Source organism: Anarrhichthys ocellatus, unplaced genomic scaffold (assembly GCF_004355925.1).
Source record: "Anarrhichthys ocellatus isolate YVR2014 unplaced genomic scaffold, GSC_Weel_1.0 scaffold10, whole genome shotgun sequence".
NCBI lineage: Eukaryota > Metazoa > Chordata > Actinopteri > Perciformes > Anarhichadidae > Anarrhichthys > Anarrhichthys ocellatus.
The window spans coordinates 1,269,110-1,289,798 of NW_022280040.1; the positions used below are offsets into that span (position 1 = coordinate 1,269,110).

The following is a 20,689-nucleotide window of genomic DNA, read 5'->3' on the forward strand; positions in this document are numbered from 1 at the left end:
CCCCCCCCCCCCCCCCCCGTACCCCCTTCCTTGGCTTATGCAGAAAATGGTAGGGTCCTCTATGTTGCCGGAACAGCACAAAGCTCATCATTATGGGTTTATGGGGGTAGACAGATCGTGTCGGAAACTGTGACAGAATATTGTTATCTCTGTGAGAGACAGTCACTGTTTAAATGTCTTGAGTTCGGATGAAGAGGGATAAAGCAGACAGAAAGAGAGAGACGCTCCTCCGCCTTGTATAGTAGGGAGGGATCAAGTGTGCCATCTTGTAGGTCAACTGCAAGGCATTTGATTTCCTGTGGCAATATGCAAAACGGTGCAACTGAAGAGGTGCTTTCATTGTGCTCCGCCTGGCAGAGGTACTCCAGTGTGTGCACACACACTTATCAACAGCTTTTACATGTGACAAGTCCCATTGTTTCTAAGTAATAAGGCCTAAATATTATATTTGCTTTTAGGACGTTCAAGATTCTGTTACTTTATACATAGTATTATGTAGTATTTAAACTGTGTTAGATTAAGCAAGGCATGTTTGTAGTGATATAGCTATCAGAAAAGTATCATGAGCACTGGTTTGATAAATACAGCTCTAAAAAGAAAGAAGCAGACAGTCTGCCATTTTGTGACAGTTTCAAAATGAATTCCCTTTGTCCAGTAATCACGAGCCATTTTCTCACGAGGATCCACCCCAGGGATAATTTCTCCCATTTCTCTGTCATTAGCAGGACCTGGTATTAGGCTTGTGTTTTGTTCCCTGTACCTTTTGTTTTGTGCTAAGTGAAACCATGCGACAGGGTAGGGGCTAACTGGAAAACAATACTCCCCTTCACAGGCTCAGGAATGTGTAATTAGTGATTTGAACCCGACTACACTCGTCTAGATTCTTCCCTATCATTCTCTCTCTCTCTCCATCTCTTTTTCTTTTGTTCTCTCAGTTATAGATTCCCAGTCTCTTTGCCTCTCAATCTATCGGTTCGTTTCTCTCACTGTATGTTTCTGTCATTCATTTTGTCTAACTATCTCTAATGGACATTTTTCAGCAAGTCTCTATTACAAACACAGTGAAGAAAAACAAACTTGGCAAAAATTGCTGCTCCTCTCGGCACCAAAATTATTTTCCCTTCTCTTCCATTTCAGTTTTAGTTAAATATAACAACGTCAGTGCACTGCAAACCTCTTTGATGGTACCAGCCAATAAGCTGAAGCCCTCTTTATTTTTGTTTTTCTCCTCGTCTTTCATAGATCCTGTCAATTAGGCCTTGCCTTGATTTCCCAAAAGCATCTTTGCATGTCGGCAAAAATGGAAAATGATGAACCCTACCCAAAAGCATGTCAGTATTTCAGCAATACCACTCCCATTGCACAGCACTGGAAAAAGATAATCCCACAAGCATGTTAGCATTTCAATGATCTTGATCTCAGCGTTTTATGATCTCTGTCCCATTGTGAGTTGATGGAAAAGATAATCTCAGCTGCAATATGGTTTAGGGAAATGGGGAGGTCTGGTCAGTCTCACCTGACTGTGATGGAGACAAGCGGGGGCTTTTAGACCCTAATGGGCTAAGGTCAGGATGGCTAATAGGGAGTAAGTGGCTGAGCCATGCTGTATAAATCTAATGCTAATGTAAATAGTGATCCATTTTCATGGGGGGTGGAGGTGAGCTGGCTTTCAAGACACCTAACACACATACATGCACCAGTGAGTAAGAAAGATTTGTCCTGGTGTCTCTGTCTCTTACAATCTATAAAACATGAGGTGACTGTGCTAGAGATGCAAAGAAAGGTATTTCCTTCACATTCATTGACTAAGACCGGAATAAATGGATCACGTTGTAAATCAACAAGAGTGTATTTTTCTTCAGTGACAGAGAAAGTAATAGATAGAGAGTCAGGAGGGATTTTTCCAAACAAGGGACCAGAGGTCAGGAAACTGTGAACTTCAGATTGACCTTTGCCCCATACGTCAGACACACTTACGTCACTGCTACAAGTGTGTCTGTGTGTGTTTGTTTTTGTGTGAGTGTGTGCGCGCAAAGCCTCATCACTAGTGCTTCCTCATATTTTCTGCTGACAAATTGCAAAGATTAAAGAAGTGGAGTGAAAAAGAGGGAAAGAACAAGTTGAAGGAAAGCAAAAATTGACAGCACAGAAGCGGAGAAAAGCGGCAGGAAGCTCGTGCGAAAGACTCATCGTGATAATTCATTTATTTGGCTTGCCGGCCATTGTGCGTCGGATGCTTATTATTATTGGGTGACCTAAGCTAAGATCGCCCACAGGCCCTGCACCTCATGGACAGGCCCCAGAGCTCCGATCGCATGTGACTGCCAGCAGGCACAGCCGAGAGAAACGGGAGAGGTAATTTAGCTCCAGGAACTATTTTTCTTTGCATTAACGATAGGGAGAACCCTGGTAGTAAAGAAAGTGAAGATGGCCTTCAGGAAAGAAAAGAAGGTCATATAGGTCAGGGGGATTGTTTTGCTTCTCCAGTATCCTCAGATCACAGACAGTGAGAGTGAGAGAGAGACAAAAGCAGGAGATGTGTCCGTATATGTGTGCGTATGCAATGTGCACTCAGCACTTTTTGTATGTGGCCTCCATTTGCATATTTGTTTTTGTGCGTGTGCAGCACGGAATCTGTCTCTACACTATATTCGCTGCTCTCTTTATCTGTGGAAGCGAGGTGGCACATACCTGGGCCCTCAGCATCTCTTTACAGCAGTGAAGACTGCCAGCAAATCCATCGGCAGTGATCTTGCGTTACATCTATGTCTTGGGGGCTGAGCGGCGGTTACCAGTAACATGTGTTAGAGAGGCAGTAGCACCGATGGAATTCTACACTTGGCAGCCTTCCAGGCAGCGCTGGTATGTGTTTAAAATACTTTCAAGGAACAAAACACGCTTTTGTTGTTTGCTGGGCCAAGTGGGGCTGTTTTTGTCTCCGATGGACCCCCGGGGGCCCAGGGGATAGCACCGGAAGCTGGTGACGTTCCAAAAAGAAGGTATACCCAACAGCAAGCTCTCTGCTCCCCCTAAAAAAAAAAACACTGATGAAAGGAGACAAAAAAGGTTTTTATGCATGCACATACTCTCAGCGGACACAAATAGAAAACAAGGATGTATGTAGTGATTCTTTACTTATAAAACGTGTACACACATGCTCTGACACACACATACACACACACACTGGTTATTAAGAAATAGCTGCGGTAGCGGAGGGTTCTTATTTTCCGTATGTGTTCATTAGCTGACTGGTTCTACACTTAATGACAGGAAAGAGTCATGTTTGTACTGAATACCCTAATTTGTCATTCGGTTTATGGAGGAAAACACAGCCCGACTGCTTTGCGCTGCTTTCCAAACATTTTTGTCCTAGTAGCAGTGCACACGCACAATCACAGGCAATGGCAAAGAGACAGACACAAAATCACACTAGTGAGGTAAAATAAAAGAAATGTAGAGTTGGAATTATTGATACATAAAAATCCCACACACACATACACAGACAGATGCAGTCGAAGAAAAGAAGCATGAAATTATACCCCCACCCAACCGCATGCATACACACACACACACACACACACCCACACACACACACTTTCACTTACATGTGCACGCACAGAGAGATAAAAGAAGTTGTGAGAAGATGTCTTTTGCCTTGGCTTATTAAGAATTCAGTTAATGAGGCAGCTTTGTCACCACGGATAAAACAAATGAATATGAGACAGCAGTGCTGCTTTCCTCCCCCCCAAACCCAGGGAGCGAGCAGAGGGGAGGTGTGTGCGCTTGTGTTTATGTATGAGAAAGGTGTTTTGTAAACATCTCATTCTGCATAATGAATGCAGTCCTCAGTCATCCTCACACACACACACATATACGCAGACACACACACACTTATACGCAGACACACACACACTTATACGCAGACACACACACACACACAAGAGCAGCAAACCACTACACAAGGGAGCTTCCCTTACCTGTCAAATTGACTCTCTTCCCCTCTCCTTATACAAGTCCCAGTGTGTGTTTGTGTGTATGTGTGTATGTCATCGACAGGGCTGACAGTGTTGTGTTTTTGACAGGTAAACAGGAAATCCCGAGTGTCATAATTTGCATTGTGTGTATGGGGGGGTGTATGCACACCTCCTCCACCATCCAGAGATGTCTGTGCCATGTTTAGGTCCACCCAGGGAGTGCTGTTTAGCTGGTTTTGATTGGCCCACAGGGAGCGTTCGCTTATTTGGTTGTTTGCCAAGCACTAATCCCTAACAATTAACCACCAGGCACTCTGGAGAGGTGCCATATTGACAGGGATGGGCCTTTTTGCCATCCTGCACACACACACACACACACATACACACGCATATGACACAAATGTATGTACAGCACATATACACACACACAAATCAGCTCCGGCATAAATTACATACACATTTCAAGCAGACACACACAGGCGCAAACCCAGGAGCAGGAACAGTGTGTTTGTGTGTTTGAATATGCATTACACAGCCCACGCCTGGCAGGAGTCAAAGTGCTCCTTTAAAAGTTCATAAATCATGGATGTTCTGGCCTGTGATCACCAGACCGCCTGCCTTTCAGGCCTGCGGAGTGCCAGAGAGCGACAGACAGCCCTCTAGTTTAGGTCTTAAACAAACCCTCCGGAATGTGCTGATGGGGAGAGAATTAATATTAGGCCTAAACCTATCTGGCAGCCCGGTTCAACCCCAAGTACATCATCCAGCTACTTGCTTCAGATCCTAAAAACAAATAGAATTTACGTTCTGACATGATTGGATGTGAAGCGTCCTATGCCATTACTGATTTATTTGAAAATTTTAATTTAGAACCATTGCAATTACCTTAATGGTCATGTCATTAGGAACCACTGGTAACCCTCTACATCCTGATAGGACTCTCAACTATCACGCCTGTCTCCTCCGCAAAGAAAAAAACACTCACATAACACAGCACCGTTCCAATGAGCTTTTCTTCTGTAGCAGTTGTCAATATAATAGGTTGTCATTGGAGGAAAGAAAGGCTTCGTTTGATTACTAGTTTTTCATTCAATTCTAAATACCCACACTTCTAGCAGATTGGTCATAAAAAAAAGTATATTGGAGTGTAGTCCAGACACGATTGAATTGTGAAAGAACAAATATCACACATTGTGTTTTTAATAATGATTGATGTGGATGGTGGGGATATATGCAAGTATAGGGGATTTTGTGTGTGGTGTCTAGCATATGGCACGGATATGGAAGGCCATTATGAGAGGCCAGAACAAGATTGGTCCATCCATCCTTTTTCTGCCGCATATCCTGGGCAAGGGTCTTAATACTTTAACTCCTTCACTTTGGCCAGCAACTAACTCCCAACCGGGAGGGAGCAATCCACCGTTTTTCGAGCAGCAAAACATGATTGGTAGCATTTAAAAACGTATTGTTCGAAAGAATTTGAATAAAATTTATATTTATATTTCAATGAAAAGACATGAACTCAAATCTTCTTGGGAATGCATCTTTACGTGTTTGTGATTTGCTGTATGTGCGTTTGCTTGCATGAGCACACGTGTGTGTGTGTGTGTGTGTGTGTGTGTGTGTGGTTTCCACGGTAAGGCTCAGCAGCCCAGTTTTCTTGCGAGGGAGGGAGGGGAAGAAAGAAAAGAAGCAGTGAGAGAGAGAGAGAAAGAGAAGGAGCAAGGGAGGCCTCCTTTCACAGAGAAACAAAGATAGCTGTAATTAATGGCCCTGAGCTCTGGACTAGGGGAGCTTTCTTCTGACAACTCCGACTTAATTAAAACTTAAGACTTCTGAAAGGGCCTCTGACTGCGAGGGGACGTCCCACCGTCTCGTGAGAAAAACCTCGTAAGATTTTCTACAAAAGGAAAGAAAGAAGGAGAGACAGAGAGAAAAGATGTGTTAGCGGCTGTAGCTATGTTGCTAATCCCTGTTTGTCAAAGGAGGAAGAGGGGGGTTAGAACTCACACACCTGCAGCTAACTGCCCCCCATCCCCCCTACTCTTCCCACCACACATAACATTTTTTTCTCCAATTTCTCTATTCTTGCTCCATATAACAAGATGCTCAGGAGGAAATATTACCTTGCTCACTTTTCATGTGCTTCAAGAATGAAACATCTTCCTATAGCAGCCATGAGAGGCAGACTAAAGTTAACACACACACACACACACACACACACGCCATTATGTGTATTAATTCATGCATAGAGCCCTGCACCTGTTTCTCACATGGCTGTATGAATAAATCTTAACAAAGCATAAACGAACCTTCGTGAGCCACCTCTGTGTCTCTGTCTCTTTTCCTTGCTCTCTTTTCCTCTCTGGGTCTTTCTCTCTCTCCCCTCCTTCCTCTCCCTCCACAGAGGATCAGATAATAAAAGCTTGGCCTGGTCTTTTGTTTTTGTGCATTGTTCATTAGCCCGGCAGCAACAACAGAGGCACACTTGATATGCTTGGCTTGACTGGGTGTATGGGAGTAGGGCAAGGTGGGATGGGGGCTGTGCGTGTGTTGTGTTTGTGTGTGTGTGTGTGTGTGTGTGTGTGTGTGTGTGTGTGTTTGTGCACACGCACACATCGAGGTAGGGGGTAGCTTTGCAAGGCTGCAATGCCATTAAAGAGGCAACTGGAAATTAAGGGCTTGCAACTGACAGCACACATTGAATGAGAAACCCCTGCAGCTGCCAACAATGAGCAGAGCTGGACAATGTGCATGTTAAAGACAAAAACAGTGTTCTGAACTCAACCCCTTATCTGACTTTTTGTGTGTTGTTAATCTTTATGTCACCTAAAACACGTCCAGTTCATTTGGAATGTGCAGTGTCTGTAATAATGTTCTCTCTATTTGAAATTCATAGACAAAGTTGTCTTTGTCCATGAGATTTAATCATTGCTCTGGATTGTAGGTTTTCGTAGCACTGCCCACTACTACACTACTAGCACTACTGTGACACTGTCGATGTTAAATTAAATTAAAACTGTTCTGTAACATCTGCACCCTCCTCACTTCTGTTCCACAGCACTTGCAGAAGCAGGACAGCGCGTACAGCCTGGAGTCGTGTGTCTACTACTGCGCACTGTGCGACTACTCCACCAAGGCCCGCCTCAACCTGGTGCAGCACACCCGCTCAGCTCGCCACCAGCAGAACGAAGGACTGAGGAAACTCCAGCTGCACCAGCAAGGCCTGGGAGGGGACGAGGAGGGCCTGAGCTTCAACGAGTTGTTCCACGTCAAGGAGTGCCGCTCCAGCCAAGGTCTGTGCTTCCTTAACCCGCTTTGTCTGTTTGCTTTAGCTGTTGTGACTTGAGTTTTTTGTTATTTTTAAGGCTATTTTGGGGCAGTTTTCAGGTGTCATGCGTCATTTCCTTTTTTTTTATCACTTTTCTTTTTTCTTCTTCAGTACACACATGCCCTGACTTATTTGCCATTTTTTATTTGCTTGTGTTTTAAATTTTTCAGATTTGAGTTAAATGCTGATTCCAGTTGTGGTGGTCAGTTGTATTTATTTGAGGTCTGATCATTTACTCCTTATACTCCTCTCATCTCTTTTTCTCTTTTCTTGCACCGCTCCCTCTTTATTCTGTCAAACCTCTCACCCTTCCTCCCTCCCTCCTTTGGCCTTCATATCCAGATCACGTCTCTCGAAACAGACCCGTCCATTCCTCCTAATCTCTCCAAAATGAGCATACTGTTCCTATTAGGCTGCCGCGCTTATATGCGCAACACACACACAGACACACACACACAAACACACAGTGTCCCGTGCACAGGGACATCCCAGTCAGGCAAGCAGTCAGCTTATGAAATTTCACCTTGGGAGTATCTCATAGTGAAACGGCCTGTACACACATATACGTTAGTCACACACACACACATTACTCAAACACACAAACACACACGTACACATTCACGCACACTTGCTACGGCTACACAGTCTCTCCCTGGAGTGAGCTTTCATTTCCTTTCTCATGACCAAAGCAATTTGGCTTTCATTTAAGACTCTCCGTCCTGCCAGCAGCTAATAAGTGTAACAGAACTGTAAAACATTCAGAGAGACAAAAAAAAAAAAAAAAAAAAAAAAAAAAAAAAGATTAATCGTTTTTCTTTGAGTGGGGGTTGGATGGTTGGTGAGGGGTTTCAGGGTGTAACGGGAGGGGGCTACACTGTAATTTAAACCAGAAGACCAAGAGTCAGGGTCCATTATTTAGTCATCCCTATGTTAATGCTGCCGGGAGAAAATGAGCGCTTAACTTGTTTTTGCTTTGCTTGACCTGAAGGAGCGGGTGGGATGGGTTGGCGGAGGGGGGGATAACACATTTTGAATAGCATTCCAGAATAGCATTAGTCCATACATCCATCTGTGTGTGTGTGTGTGTGTGTGTGGGTGTGTGTGTTGGTCTGTGCTCCCCAAAGTGTCCTGTTTATACTGTACATGTACTCCCAAAGCAGATGGGGGCCCAGCACTTAGAAACATATGTGAATCCCAACATACACACACACACACACACACACACACGAACAGAAGATCTCCCAATCCTGAAATGGAGACTGTAGCCCCCGTACGTTTGGTTTTAATTACACATGGATCAAAGTTTCGGTAAAATTTGGGGTACAGCAGAAAAGCGTGCTTAGATAAATCATTACCGTAGATTTTAACATACCCCCTCCCCCCTTTCCGCTGCCCTCTCTCTTCCTGCTGCTCTCTTTTTGTATTGCTCTCTCTCTCTCCTTTTTTGTCCTGCTTATTCCATCTCCCATTTTCTCCTGCTCCTGTCGTCTTTTTTTTTTTTATCCAGAACAAAAGCCCGACTTCAAGCCCTTTTTTCCTCTTCTTTTTACATCTCAAACCAGTGAGCACAACTAGGTTTAAAACCTAGCAAACGCAATATTTGCCCACTGCACCTACTTCGAATGTTCCACTCTTAAAACACACCATATTTGTTGCTAGGGCCCTCGTTTTATACTTTGGCTTTGATGCCACATGGTGAATTTCCATGAGGAAGCCAGTGCAAAGCTTAAGCGGACGCTGGCAGCGTCCAAAATGCTAAACCACTTTTTTGGATGCCCTCCTTCTGCCCACTCCATATAATTTTTAGTGAACAGTTTTCTTTCACAGGGTAGGCGACGTGGTAAATGTTTCAACGGTATTTCCTTGTCGACCATACACACTTGGCAGGTGTCTGCAGAGAGGGATGTTTCAACCAGAGATCAAACACTGATATTTAATTTAATAACTCAGGGTTGTATTCTTTTTTTATAGTTCGGTTAAATAGAGCGTTTTTTCATGTATATTTTTTGCTTCTTTTTTTCTTTTAAAGCTGAGCTATTGTGCTTTTCACAAACATTACACGCTACGCTAGGTTATGTTATATGGAAACAAATGTATGTTTTAGCTGCTTTGGGCTCCTATGGTGATAAATGATGTGAATGTTTTCACCAATGGAAAAGGCTCTATAGTAGGCAACATTTCCAGCCGGTATTCGGTTTAAGGACCCTCTATTTGTGTGTACGTGCATGTGTATGCGTGCTGTTAGTTTTCTGGGGCTACAACTCCTGACTCGAGCACTTTCTGTTCATTAGAGACTGGTATGAAAAAGATTAATTTAAGTGCTGACCGGTATCTTTCTCTTAAAGCCTGGGACCTGGCACTGAGCCAGATAATTATAGGCCCATTTGGGAATAAGAGTTCTAATGCTCTGGACTTTATGTACATGTGAATGGCTTTCATTAAACAATTGTGATGCTGATTTTATGGCCTAATTAAGGATACAGTACTGCAGAGACGCACCGCAAGGGTATAGGTGTTTTGAACAAAGACGAGTGTATGAGAAACACTCCTGTTGGACTGCATTGTGTGCATGTCAATACATGTGTTTTCTCGTGCATGTTTATTTGAGAACCTAACACTCTTTGTTATCCCTTTGAGTCTGTATTTCCTCCAATCTGGGCCCAGCCATCTCATCCTTTACACTTGGTAAACACCATTGTGAAGTGAAAGTGAAGGGTCCGCGTGTGTGTGTGTGTGTGTGTGTGTGTTCGCGCACTTACCTACATGTTCATGTGCAGACATTGCTGTGTCCTTCATAGACAAAAAACCCAATGTGCCCCCTTTGCTGAGCTAAATCGCTCTTCTCTATGTACAATTAGAAGTGTTAAAGAAAATTGAGTTCATAAAAAAAATGCCAGTTTGCATCAGCGGAGCAAGCATAAATGAATTGCCTACTCAACATGGAGGACTTGGAGGCCATTTTACTTTGAGGGTCGTCCAAAAGTTTTTTTTTTGCCCTTCTCTATAATGAAGTTACGCTCTGAATAGAGCTGTTTAGTAAAAGTCAAGCAGAAAAAGAAAAATATGACATATTACAAGTCATGGGTACATCATCGATTTTATAATTTGAACAATTATTTTAGCTGGATTTTTTGGAGACATTCTCTGAAGTTAAATTGTTACAGGGATTTCTCTCCCTCTGACTGTTGCCGTCTCTGTCTCAACCATTTGACCATTTGTTCAGCCATAAAGAACACTGTGAGGAGGCGCGCGTGTGTGTGCATGAGTGTGTTTTTTTACGTGTATCCTCGCCCTGTGCTCCATCATGTGTAAGCTCCTCGTAAGCCAGACCAAGCAGAAACACTAGGGCCTTTTATGCATACTTTACTTTCTGTCATTTGTTTCCCCTTTCGCTCCCTCTGTCCCTCACAAAAAGGGAAGGGAGATGGGATCTTATGGAGGTAATTATTTCTGAGAGCCCGGCCCTGTCATCCATCCGTCCACCACCCCACCACACACATCTCCATCCCTCTATATGCCCTCCACCCCGCCACCATCTAACATGCATTAAAGAGGGAGGGAGAGGACCCTCTTTGTCTGAGTCCCCCTTTTAAACAAAAGACCTCTTCTGACTTAGAGAGACCGACAACACTTTTATCGTGAGTGTACGTGTGTGTGTGTATGTGAGTGTGTGTGTATCCAGAGCCTTTTGTTTTCCCTGAGTGATAAGGCTCTGGGTCATTTTTGGTTCCAGTAAAATTAGTGTAGCTGTTCTAACCATTTAGATAGCAGCTGTAGGCTAAAAACAGAGCCTAATGGACACTTATTGTCCTTATATGTGCCTGTCCTTCCAGCAGGAAGTGATGGAATATGAGAGCAAGTGTGGCTTCTTGCATGTTTCCAAGTGCGCCGACATTGCTTGTTTTCAATTTTACCCAACCCAAACTGTATGTGTCTGAATTCAGCCAAAGCACCGAAAACGATCATTCAATTTTCAATGTGGGAAAGGGCTTCACTGTTTCCCAAAGAGCATTTTGATGCGATGACACCAATGCATCTTTTGAGTTATTAGGTTTTCCCTCCTGCCTCACTTTCACTTCTTCATTTTATACTTTTTTTTCCCCCATCTGGGTAGTGGGGGTGGTTTCGCCATTCCAGCGGTTGTCTTCTTTTTTCGTAGGAAGGTCTCTCCTCAGACAGAAGTCTATTTCCAGGGTTTGTCTCAGTAATTTGTGGCCATTACATAAACATTCACGGATGGCCGGAGAAGTGAGAGAAAGGATGCAACACACACCCAGATCTAGCTAACCGCTAGAGTTAGCGCAGTGGTGGCCATTTTCTTTTTCAAGTCAGACTGCAGTAGGTATGACCAGCTGACTGGCTCATCAAAGAACTTTTTTTTCCTCCTTTTTTAGTGTTTTATTCTTGTGTTGCATATGTCACCCCTCTTATGCCCGTAGCCGTAAGATATCTATGTTTAGATTAGAAGTTTAATAGGTTAAGGCAGCCAATTATATTACATATTGATTTGCTTTGTGATTGTCTACAGATAATAAATTATTCGTGACCTTTTCGTTCTCATTTACTGTGAAACAGGAAGTTACTTACATAAAAGGTAAAGTCCACAGATTTCAGTCCGGCTGGATCCATTCCTCATACAATAAAAACGTGGAATGTTATTTTATGTGCCCAACATGAGTAAAAAGCAGTTCCTGGGGAGAACTATTCTGATGAGAGAGATGTGATGTCAGCCAAGAGGATTTTTGTGAAATATGTAGTTTTTTTATTGCTGTACATTTATCTGGAGACAATACGCTGCATTTTAAATCATTTGTCAAATCAAAATAAGACACATTCATATATGTATATTATTATATTTTCAGCAAGTAGCAATTTACCCTAAATTTCCCAAAACCATATTCTCTACGGCCCAGGGAGTAAAAGATGTGGTCATTTTTTGAATAATTCCATCCAAGTGAATTATAATTACTTTGCGGTTTGTGTGTGCACATTGGAAAAAAAAGGGCAGCAAGCTGACTTGTGCCTGAGAAAAAAACGAGCCTCGTTCACCATAAACTATTTTTGAAATGGTGTGTTGGGGCGGTATGGGCTCAGGCCGATTGTTTTTCTTTGAGTTGAGCAGCTCTTTGGTGGAGGGGTATTACCCGGGTTAAATTGTTCCCTCATGTTTTCCGCCAAGGTTCTGTGCCCACCACACTGACAGTTATAATTTGCAGAAATTGCACTGATTATCTGAATTAGCATACCTGACCAATGCCACATTAGTCTTATTTACAATACAAAGCCGTGGGGCTATGAGGACGCATACTAAATATGACTTAACCCTTTGAAGAGGGGACTGGCGTCACGGGGCCAGGACGTCTTTCACGTCAGTGATATCAAAACGAGCTTAAGGCCCCACTCCATATGGAACCGAAAGCCTCTAGAAGGTCCTGGAAAAGGAAGTGGTGAATGTAAGGACTATATTCAAAGCACAGTGTTATTGCATGTTTTCCCTTACTGTCAGTCTCTTTCAATATTTCTTTCAGGTCTTGTCCCCATCTTGTCTTTACTTTTTTTCTGCCTTCAGCCCCCCTCCCCCCATTACCCCCCCCCCCCCCTTTTTTCACCCCTGCTCTTCTTGATTTTCTTCTCCCTCACCTCCATTCTTTTCTCACCCCCGATCCCCTCATACACCCTCTGTCCATTGACTCTTAACCACAGATGGACAAAACAATGGGCCATGTCACACAGCATTAAGACAAACAATCCGGTGATGGAAGGAGGGTTGTGTGGAGCCGGAGCCGCGGTAACCAGGCAATACACTCACTGGGTCCAAGCAGCCACTAATCTCAGACCGAGATGATACAATTCACAGATGGACATTAAAGGCAGCCTTTATGCACACACACTCACACAACGAAAAGAGCAGGAACTTTACTTTAGAAACTATTGTCAGGTAGAATTTCATTCCTGCAGCAGCAGCAGCAGCAGCAACACATTATTTCCTACTGATCCCTTCTTCTTCACTCTCCTCTCTCTTTCTTTTACCTCATCCATCAGTGGGAGGTATGGAATTGATAGCAGCTATTGATTACCTATAGCAAAGGCTAATCGTCGCTAACCGGAGGAAGCTTTGCAGCTATAGCAGCTGTCAGTGGCTTGTCGTATGTGTGTGTGTGCGTGTCTATATGACCCTCCAGCTGTTCAGTAGCAAGAGCTTTTCCTTTCCAATGGTTACTTACAGCAGACTAATGGCCTTAAAGCAAAACAGCACATGCAAAATAATATATATCCTAGACATGGCTTCTCTTTTGAGAATAAGGGAAATAGTATGTTATGTCTGCCCAAAGAAACACTGAGAGTCATGCCCCGTTTCACCTCCCCACCTATGTGAATAAGACCCATCTCCCTCTCTCTCCTTTTCTTCATTTCCCTAATAGGAAATTTGAGCACACTGTGTGAGATTAAAGCAGAGAATCAATGCCTTGTGAGCAATAATTTCCAGACAAATCTCTTTCATCTTTTTCTCTCCCTTTCCCCCCCCCCCACCGTTCTCTCATTCGTTTTCCCTCCAACCTCCTAATGCTAACAGGGGGTCTCATGTCATGACATCTCTTTCGCTTTTATCATGTCCTAATAACACTCTGAAAATAAAGAGAGAAAGGGGAATGTGACAGAGGGGGAAAAGGATGCTGGAGAAAAAGAACGAGAAATGGATGGACTGATAAAAAAACACTGAATGAGCCTTGTTCTTGATTTGTGCTTTGATGTGGATGTCTTTGTGCGAATTAGACAAATATGCCCGCTCTTCATAAGATGCCATCTCCCCCCTCCCTGCTATTTTTCATGAAGGATGGAGGAAAATAAGGAAAACATGAGTGACAAGTTAATTTAGGAGCACAGAAATATACATTTGGGTGACTGAATAGAGAGACAAAAACAATGGTGAACAGACGCTGTTGCTATGTAAAAGTGCAGTATGCATAAAAAAGTAGCCTATAGAGGGCGGTTAAATAAAATAGAAAACAAAGAGAACGTATGGTATATGCAGAAAAGACACAAGGGCTTTTGCTTGGTTGGGCCCACAAAGTGCCTTACCCACGATGGCACATAAGGCTAATGGGCAAGGATATACACACGCATACGCACACACACACACACACACACACACACACACACACCTTGGTCAGGCTTTTGTTTCAAAAGAAGGTTAATGGGGAGTGAGGAAGAGGAGCGTTGCAATTTTCTGCTCTTTAGGCGCCAGAGAATTCTCCCCAATGTAAGAGAGACCAGACTCTCAGCGTAATAGGCATTTTACACCCTCATCACCTCTTACACACAAACACACACACACACACACACACACACACACAACCACAAACACGAACACACACTCACCAGAAACGTGTGGGAGTGTAATAGGCATTCTATGGTGTGTATTGCCGGTCCCCAGAGTGCCAGTAAGTGTTAGACATGCATAGAGTCGGCAATGAGACAATCAGCATGCTGAAATTGAAACCTTGTCTGGAGTCACACAGGAGGGGAGGAAGAGGAGAGGAGAGGAGCAAGGAGTAGATTAAATAAAAAAAGAGTAGAGGAGAGGCGATGGGAGCACAGATGGCAGGAGAGAAGGAGATAAGGAAGCAGAATAAAAGGAGAAGAGAGACGGAGGGAGAGGAAATAGGAACTGATGTTTGTTTAATTGCCTCATAAGTGATGACATAGATAATTATGTCAAAAAAAAGAGATCCTTCTCTTAGGCCGATGAGCAGCTGTATCTGTTTTTGTGCGTGAGTGTGTGTCGCCCTGTCTCTCCGTATAGCCCCATCAACTGTCATCCCCTCCAGCCACATCAAGTATAGGACACCATTAAAGCATTACGGTTTGTGTCATATCAAATCATTCAGCTTAATTAACAGAAACACACACACACAAAACACACACACACACTCATCATTTGGAATAATTTTAATTACTCTGTAACATCCTGATTATTAATATCTCCGCTTCATATACCTGGGGATATGAAGACGAGTTCACCTATATTTCCTGCGCTGTGTGTTTGCAGGCGTGTGTGTCCATGTGTGTGTAAGTGATGCTCCCTTGACTTCATATCTAATTGTCTTTTTTAATGACAATATTCCTGTGTGTGCCGGCTGTATGTAATGAGTCAGGGTGTGTCAAAGTGCAGGCCTGAGCTGTCTGCTTGAGTTAAGCTCTTTCCGTCTACTGTAGAAGCCTCCAGCGTACACACTCACGCGCGTACACACACACACACACACACACACACACATTCACACATACACACACACGTGGCGCACACTCAAAGAGACAGTATCAATGTGGGAGTTCCTGTATCTGACATGAGATTAAGAGGGCCAAGTGGAGGAACGTCGAAGAACTGCCCTGTTGCATTTGCAAGAAGGAAAAAGGACCATACTGTCACAAACACACATATACACACACACGCGCGCGCGCAAGCATCCTGTGCTGTAAGTGAGCAGTAGCCTCCCTTGCATTATTCACAGTGGCCGAGTGATCGAAGCCTGGTTCAATAGCACTAAAGCGGCACACGCTGAAGAGATTTGTCTTACAAAACCTTGACACACACACACACACACAGGCGCACATATGCTCTCACACACATTGATTTTTGGTGGTGGGAATCTCCCAGGCTTTGGTCGAAAGGCAGGGACGTGAGAGGGGCTTCCCCCTTCAGAGCAACCCCCTGACAAACACACACATTCACACGGACACTATCATTCAGAACCTTACACACATAAGCACACGCACACACACACACACACACACATTGCATATGCAAATACTGTAAGTACATCTTTAGTTCTCTCAAAATGACATTTGATGATGATGAGATCCAGTGATAGCATGAATATGAAAATGAAAGAAAAGATTGGAGATGGGAGACGACAGATCTACCGCTTAGATCTGATGGGGTTTCATTTACAGTAAGATGAGCTGATGGTAAAATCAAAAAGCAAGAAAAAAGTCTCGCTGATCATATTTCTTTTTTGCTGACTCTCCTGTTTTGCATTTTACCATCAGGGTTTGTTTTTTTTGCAAGCAAGGCAAAAAAAAAAAAAGAGAAGAACACGCTTTGCCAGATATGTCGTATCTTTCCACTGCAGTGTGTGTATACTTTTGCACAGACACGTACAATTTGAAGCCTTCACTTGATTTGAATGGCGATTTTCTTCGAAACACATCAGTCACTTCATTCAGTTTTTCTATTTTGTTCAGAGCGGCACAGGCAGCGTAGCACACACCACCCCCCCTCTGGCGCTTTTGCCGTATTAACATGTATCGACAAGCCAGCACTCGCATGCCTGTAAACACTGACGTAGAAACTCACACATACTCACACCTCTGTCCCCTGAAGACATGTGATCAACCAGACCCAATCCCTTGTAATCATCTGGAACCCCCCCACACACACATACACACACATATATTTCCCATTCAATCCTGGGTAATGGTTTGGGGCAGGGGGCTGAAGCGGTGGGCTTCTTTCCCTTAGCCCCAGTGTCTTAAGCTGCCATTGATTAAATGTTAACTGATATACTCGGCCCTGGCAATCTTGTTAGAGCTGGAGCAGGCAGGCAGCTAGACAGACAGTTTAGGACCCGTGCCCTCCTGATCAATAGCACAGATAAAGATTTCATCCATCAATGAGCTCCCAAAACAAAAGGTATCTGATACCTGATTAGGCCCGTGGGGACAAATACACACACAGATTTGAACATAAACACACACTCACATATTGCCGCATTTCTTGAAGCACATGAGGGGACAAACAAACACACTGGGTTCACAAATGAATGCAGTGGGACATACAAATCTGTACGTAAGCTTAAGTAAGCATACATTTCACACTCACACACATTACTTTCACTCACTATTTTGTCCAGAATAATACCTCCGCCAACGCCATCTGAAGTCGATCAGTTCCACACCTAATGCTGTAACTACCACACGTACACACAAGCAAACACACACACATGCACAGTCAAGTTTGCAGATAAGGCAGCCCTGACTTTTCCCGGATGAAGGTTAATTATGCTGTGTTAGCTCACTTAGTTGTGTGTATTTGTTTGTGCATGCAAGTGTATGTGCATCTTTTCCCAGTACTTTGTGCGTATAGGTGCTTCCTAAAAAGCACAAGCATTTAGATCCTCAGAGCATGCCAACGGCACCGCAAAACGGCTGAATCAATGTCTGGGCGACCACCAAAGTTAAAGTGTATCAATAATGTTCCCCTATCTTGTTTCCCGGCTAACGTCACACGGCATTTTGAAAGTCCAAGCCTTTGCCGCAATTAAGACTTAATTATAAATCAATTTTCTTCAAATTGTTAACATATTCTCCACCCTGTCTAAGCTTTTTTTTTGTTCCAACTTCAATCAATACTTCCCTTTACAGTTGTCAGAGAAGGGCTTTGGCATAATTGGAGCCAAAAACACAATGGGATATCTTCATAGGGTTTAAAACCCCAGAGGTGGTCAGGGGTACAAAATGTCACAGCCCCTTACAATTCTGATGGATTTGCAAATACAGTTAATGACGCTTTGTGGTTGTCAAAGAGTGATCTCATTTTGGGGGATATTGGATGACATTTGTTGTCACAATGCCAAAAAACGCATTTCCATAATTTTCACGGCTGACATTTACTTTGATATGACACTGTATCAGAGCGCACTTCAAAAAGTGATATCCATGCAACCCGGTAACCTGCATTTCATTTGATTAAATGATATCTTTGCTTTTTATTTTCCTGCTCAACCATTTTGAGGGGCTGTGAGATTTTCAAGTGGCGTTTCAGGGGCAGGGAGTCTAATGCATGGAAACATGGAGCTTTCTGTTTTCTGACGGCTAGCAGAGATAAGGAAGAGATATGGCTCTATGGCTCTACCACTGGCTCAAATCTAAAACAGATCCCGCTGGGGGGTTCGGGGAGTTAAGAAAGTGAAGGAAAGGAGAAAGGGAGGGGTGGAGGTAGCAAGAAAAGGGAATATTGTCGATCCTCTAAGTGTCTGGCGGTGTCTTTCTTTCTTCCCCTCTTTCTCTCACTCTTTCTCTCTCCCACTCTCCCTCAGTAATCTGATTTATTCGAAGCATATGTGTGCTGCTCTGTCTTTGTCTGCTTCTATTAGGGCCAGTGGGGGCCCATATGACATTGTTTAGTCAGTAATGAAATGGACATTTTTTGCATGTTTTTGAGAAAGTCAGAGGAAAGCCAACACTCCTTATTTGTAACTGTCTGCGAATACCATCTCCGGGCCAGTTGCCCCAGGTCTGTGTATTTCTCTGTGTGCGTGTGTTTGTGTGTGTGTGTGTGTGTGTGTATGTGTGTGTGTGTGAACGTATGTGCCCATGTATTACAGGCTCCATGTGTTCCTTTTGGGGATGATTCTGAGCAACCTAATGAATACTTGGGCTTGAAGATATTTTTCTTTCTCTTCCCAGACTCTATTCTTCTTATGTTGAAGGGTCCTACCATCTTCCTTAACCTCAACACATAATACGGCCCTGATAATACACACATTTTTGTTTTGCACCCTCTTGTATGGCAAAAGACATGTCACATGGACTTATTGTCAGTGTGTGCAATTGTTTTGCGCTAATGGCAGCTATGTGGTGCCCCCGACTCAACCGAATCCCCCATCAATAAGACATGTATTCATAGAAAATGTGTTGCAAATGAATAGAGTGAATGGAAACATGAAGTCATTTCTTGTCATAATTCTTTATGTGTAATTCCCACAAACACACTGCTATTCTTGCTAATAATTATGTATTGAATGCAGCATGCATACCAAACGTGTTGGAAATATTATAAATGTGTAGTTCTTCAAAATGAGGATTCACATTTCTCTTGTGCTAAATCAAATTTTTAAGATATGAACTGATAAAAGCTACACAGCCCTAAGCAATACATCTTTTCAGGATCCTATAACTGTATTTCTATCTTTCCTTTCCATCTACTTAAATCTTTTGTTTGATTTCCATCCAGGCTTACAGTTTCTCTTTTGGTGGCTCTGAAAGCAGATGTTTTTTATGCAGCTAAAAACGGAACACTGGCCCAATAGGATAAAGATCTGTTTAAGCATTATCCATTTGGCCACTGCCCATCACAAACCTATTTTAAGCATAGACACACACACACACACACACACGGCCATTCTCTGAAACCACGGCAGCCATTTTATTAGATTCCCCGATTCCCTGCCTCGTATTAGTTCTCGGAAAATAAATAAACCTTAAATACATGACAAGGACCAGTCTGGTCGATTGGAAACTATATCTATCCTGCTGGTACCCTTTTGTTTACAACTGTAGTGATGGATGGACAGATAGAGAGAGGCACTGAGGAACAAATAGGATAGGTATATGGATGGATAGCTGTGTATAAAGATATAAAAATAGATGGACAGGTAGGTAGATAGATAAATGGATGGATGGAGAGACAGATGAATACGGCAGGGAGATCTTGTTGGCCTGATAGAGTTGAGCAGGTATGCCGAGAAACAGCTGCTTTCTTCATTAGGTTCATCTATCGATCTCGGACCCTCGCTGTGCATGTGTGTGTGTGTGTGTGTGTGTGTGTGTGTGTCTGTCTGTTTTGAGGCAGAGAGCGGGGAAAGACAGCAGCCTCTGTAGATAAGTGCTGGTAATAGAACAGAATGAATTCTTATCACAGAGATGGGAAGGCCATTAACCCTCAGCTTCTAGTTCTCTCTTTCTGTCTCTGTCTCTGTCTGGTCCGACTGTCTTTCTCTCTTTCTCCGTCATTCTGTGTCTCTCTCCCTCCGTCCTCCGGCTGGACCTGACAGGGTCACGTTGGTGAGCGTGTGTGATATTTCCACGATGTGTGTGACTCTCCGAGAGAGTGTGTGTGTGTGTGTGTGTGTGTGTGTGTGTGTGTGTGTGTGTGTGTGTGTGTGTGTGTGTGTGTGCGCGTGTGTGTGTGTGTGTGTGTTTTGCGGCTGCCGCTGTGCTCTCTGCCCCATTGGCCAGATGTTTATAATCAGGGCTAGATAAATATTGGGCCACGGAATCATAAAAGACCAGGAAAAGCAAAAAATAGGGAGGGGGGGCTGTTGGGATAAAACAGAGGAGAGGAATCTTCTTTTCAAATTATTCCTAAATCCCTCAGTAAGCTTGCCGTGCCGCCTCTTCAATTCACCTACTCAGCCTAAGGTGATTCAAACAGCCGAAATGCAATATGGCTGTTGTGTAAGATGCAGGTGTTTGTGTGCGTGTGTGTGTGTATGTGTGCACACACGTGTGGAGGTGTACAGTAGGTGTGCTAGCCTATTGTATAAAGCCAGGTGTTGCAGCCAATTCTTTTTTTCCACCACTGAACCTTTTGAAGCCATATTTT

At 43.4% G+C, this 20,689-nt stretch overlaps 1 protein-coding gene across 6 annotated transcripts in view; it reads left to right on the plus strand.

The window, feature by feature from the left end:
• Positions 1 to 20,689, plus strand: part of zfhx4 (zinc finger homeobox 4) — a 93,372-nt gene that overhangs the window by 47,771 nt on the left and 24,912 nt on the right. For all 6 annotated transcript variants that reach the window (XM_031850281.1, XM_031850283.1, XM_031850282.1 and 3 more), the window contains one exon: positions 7,036 to 7,270. In XM_031850281.1, the coding sequence (XP_031706141.1) occupies positions 7,036 to 7,270 (235 nt within the window). The remainder of the gene's footprint in view (positions 1 to 7,035; positions 7,271 to 20,689) is intronic.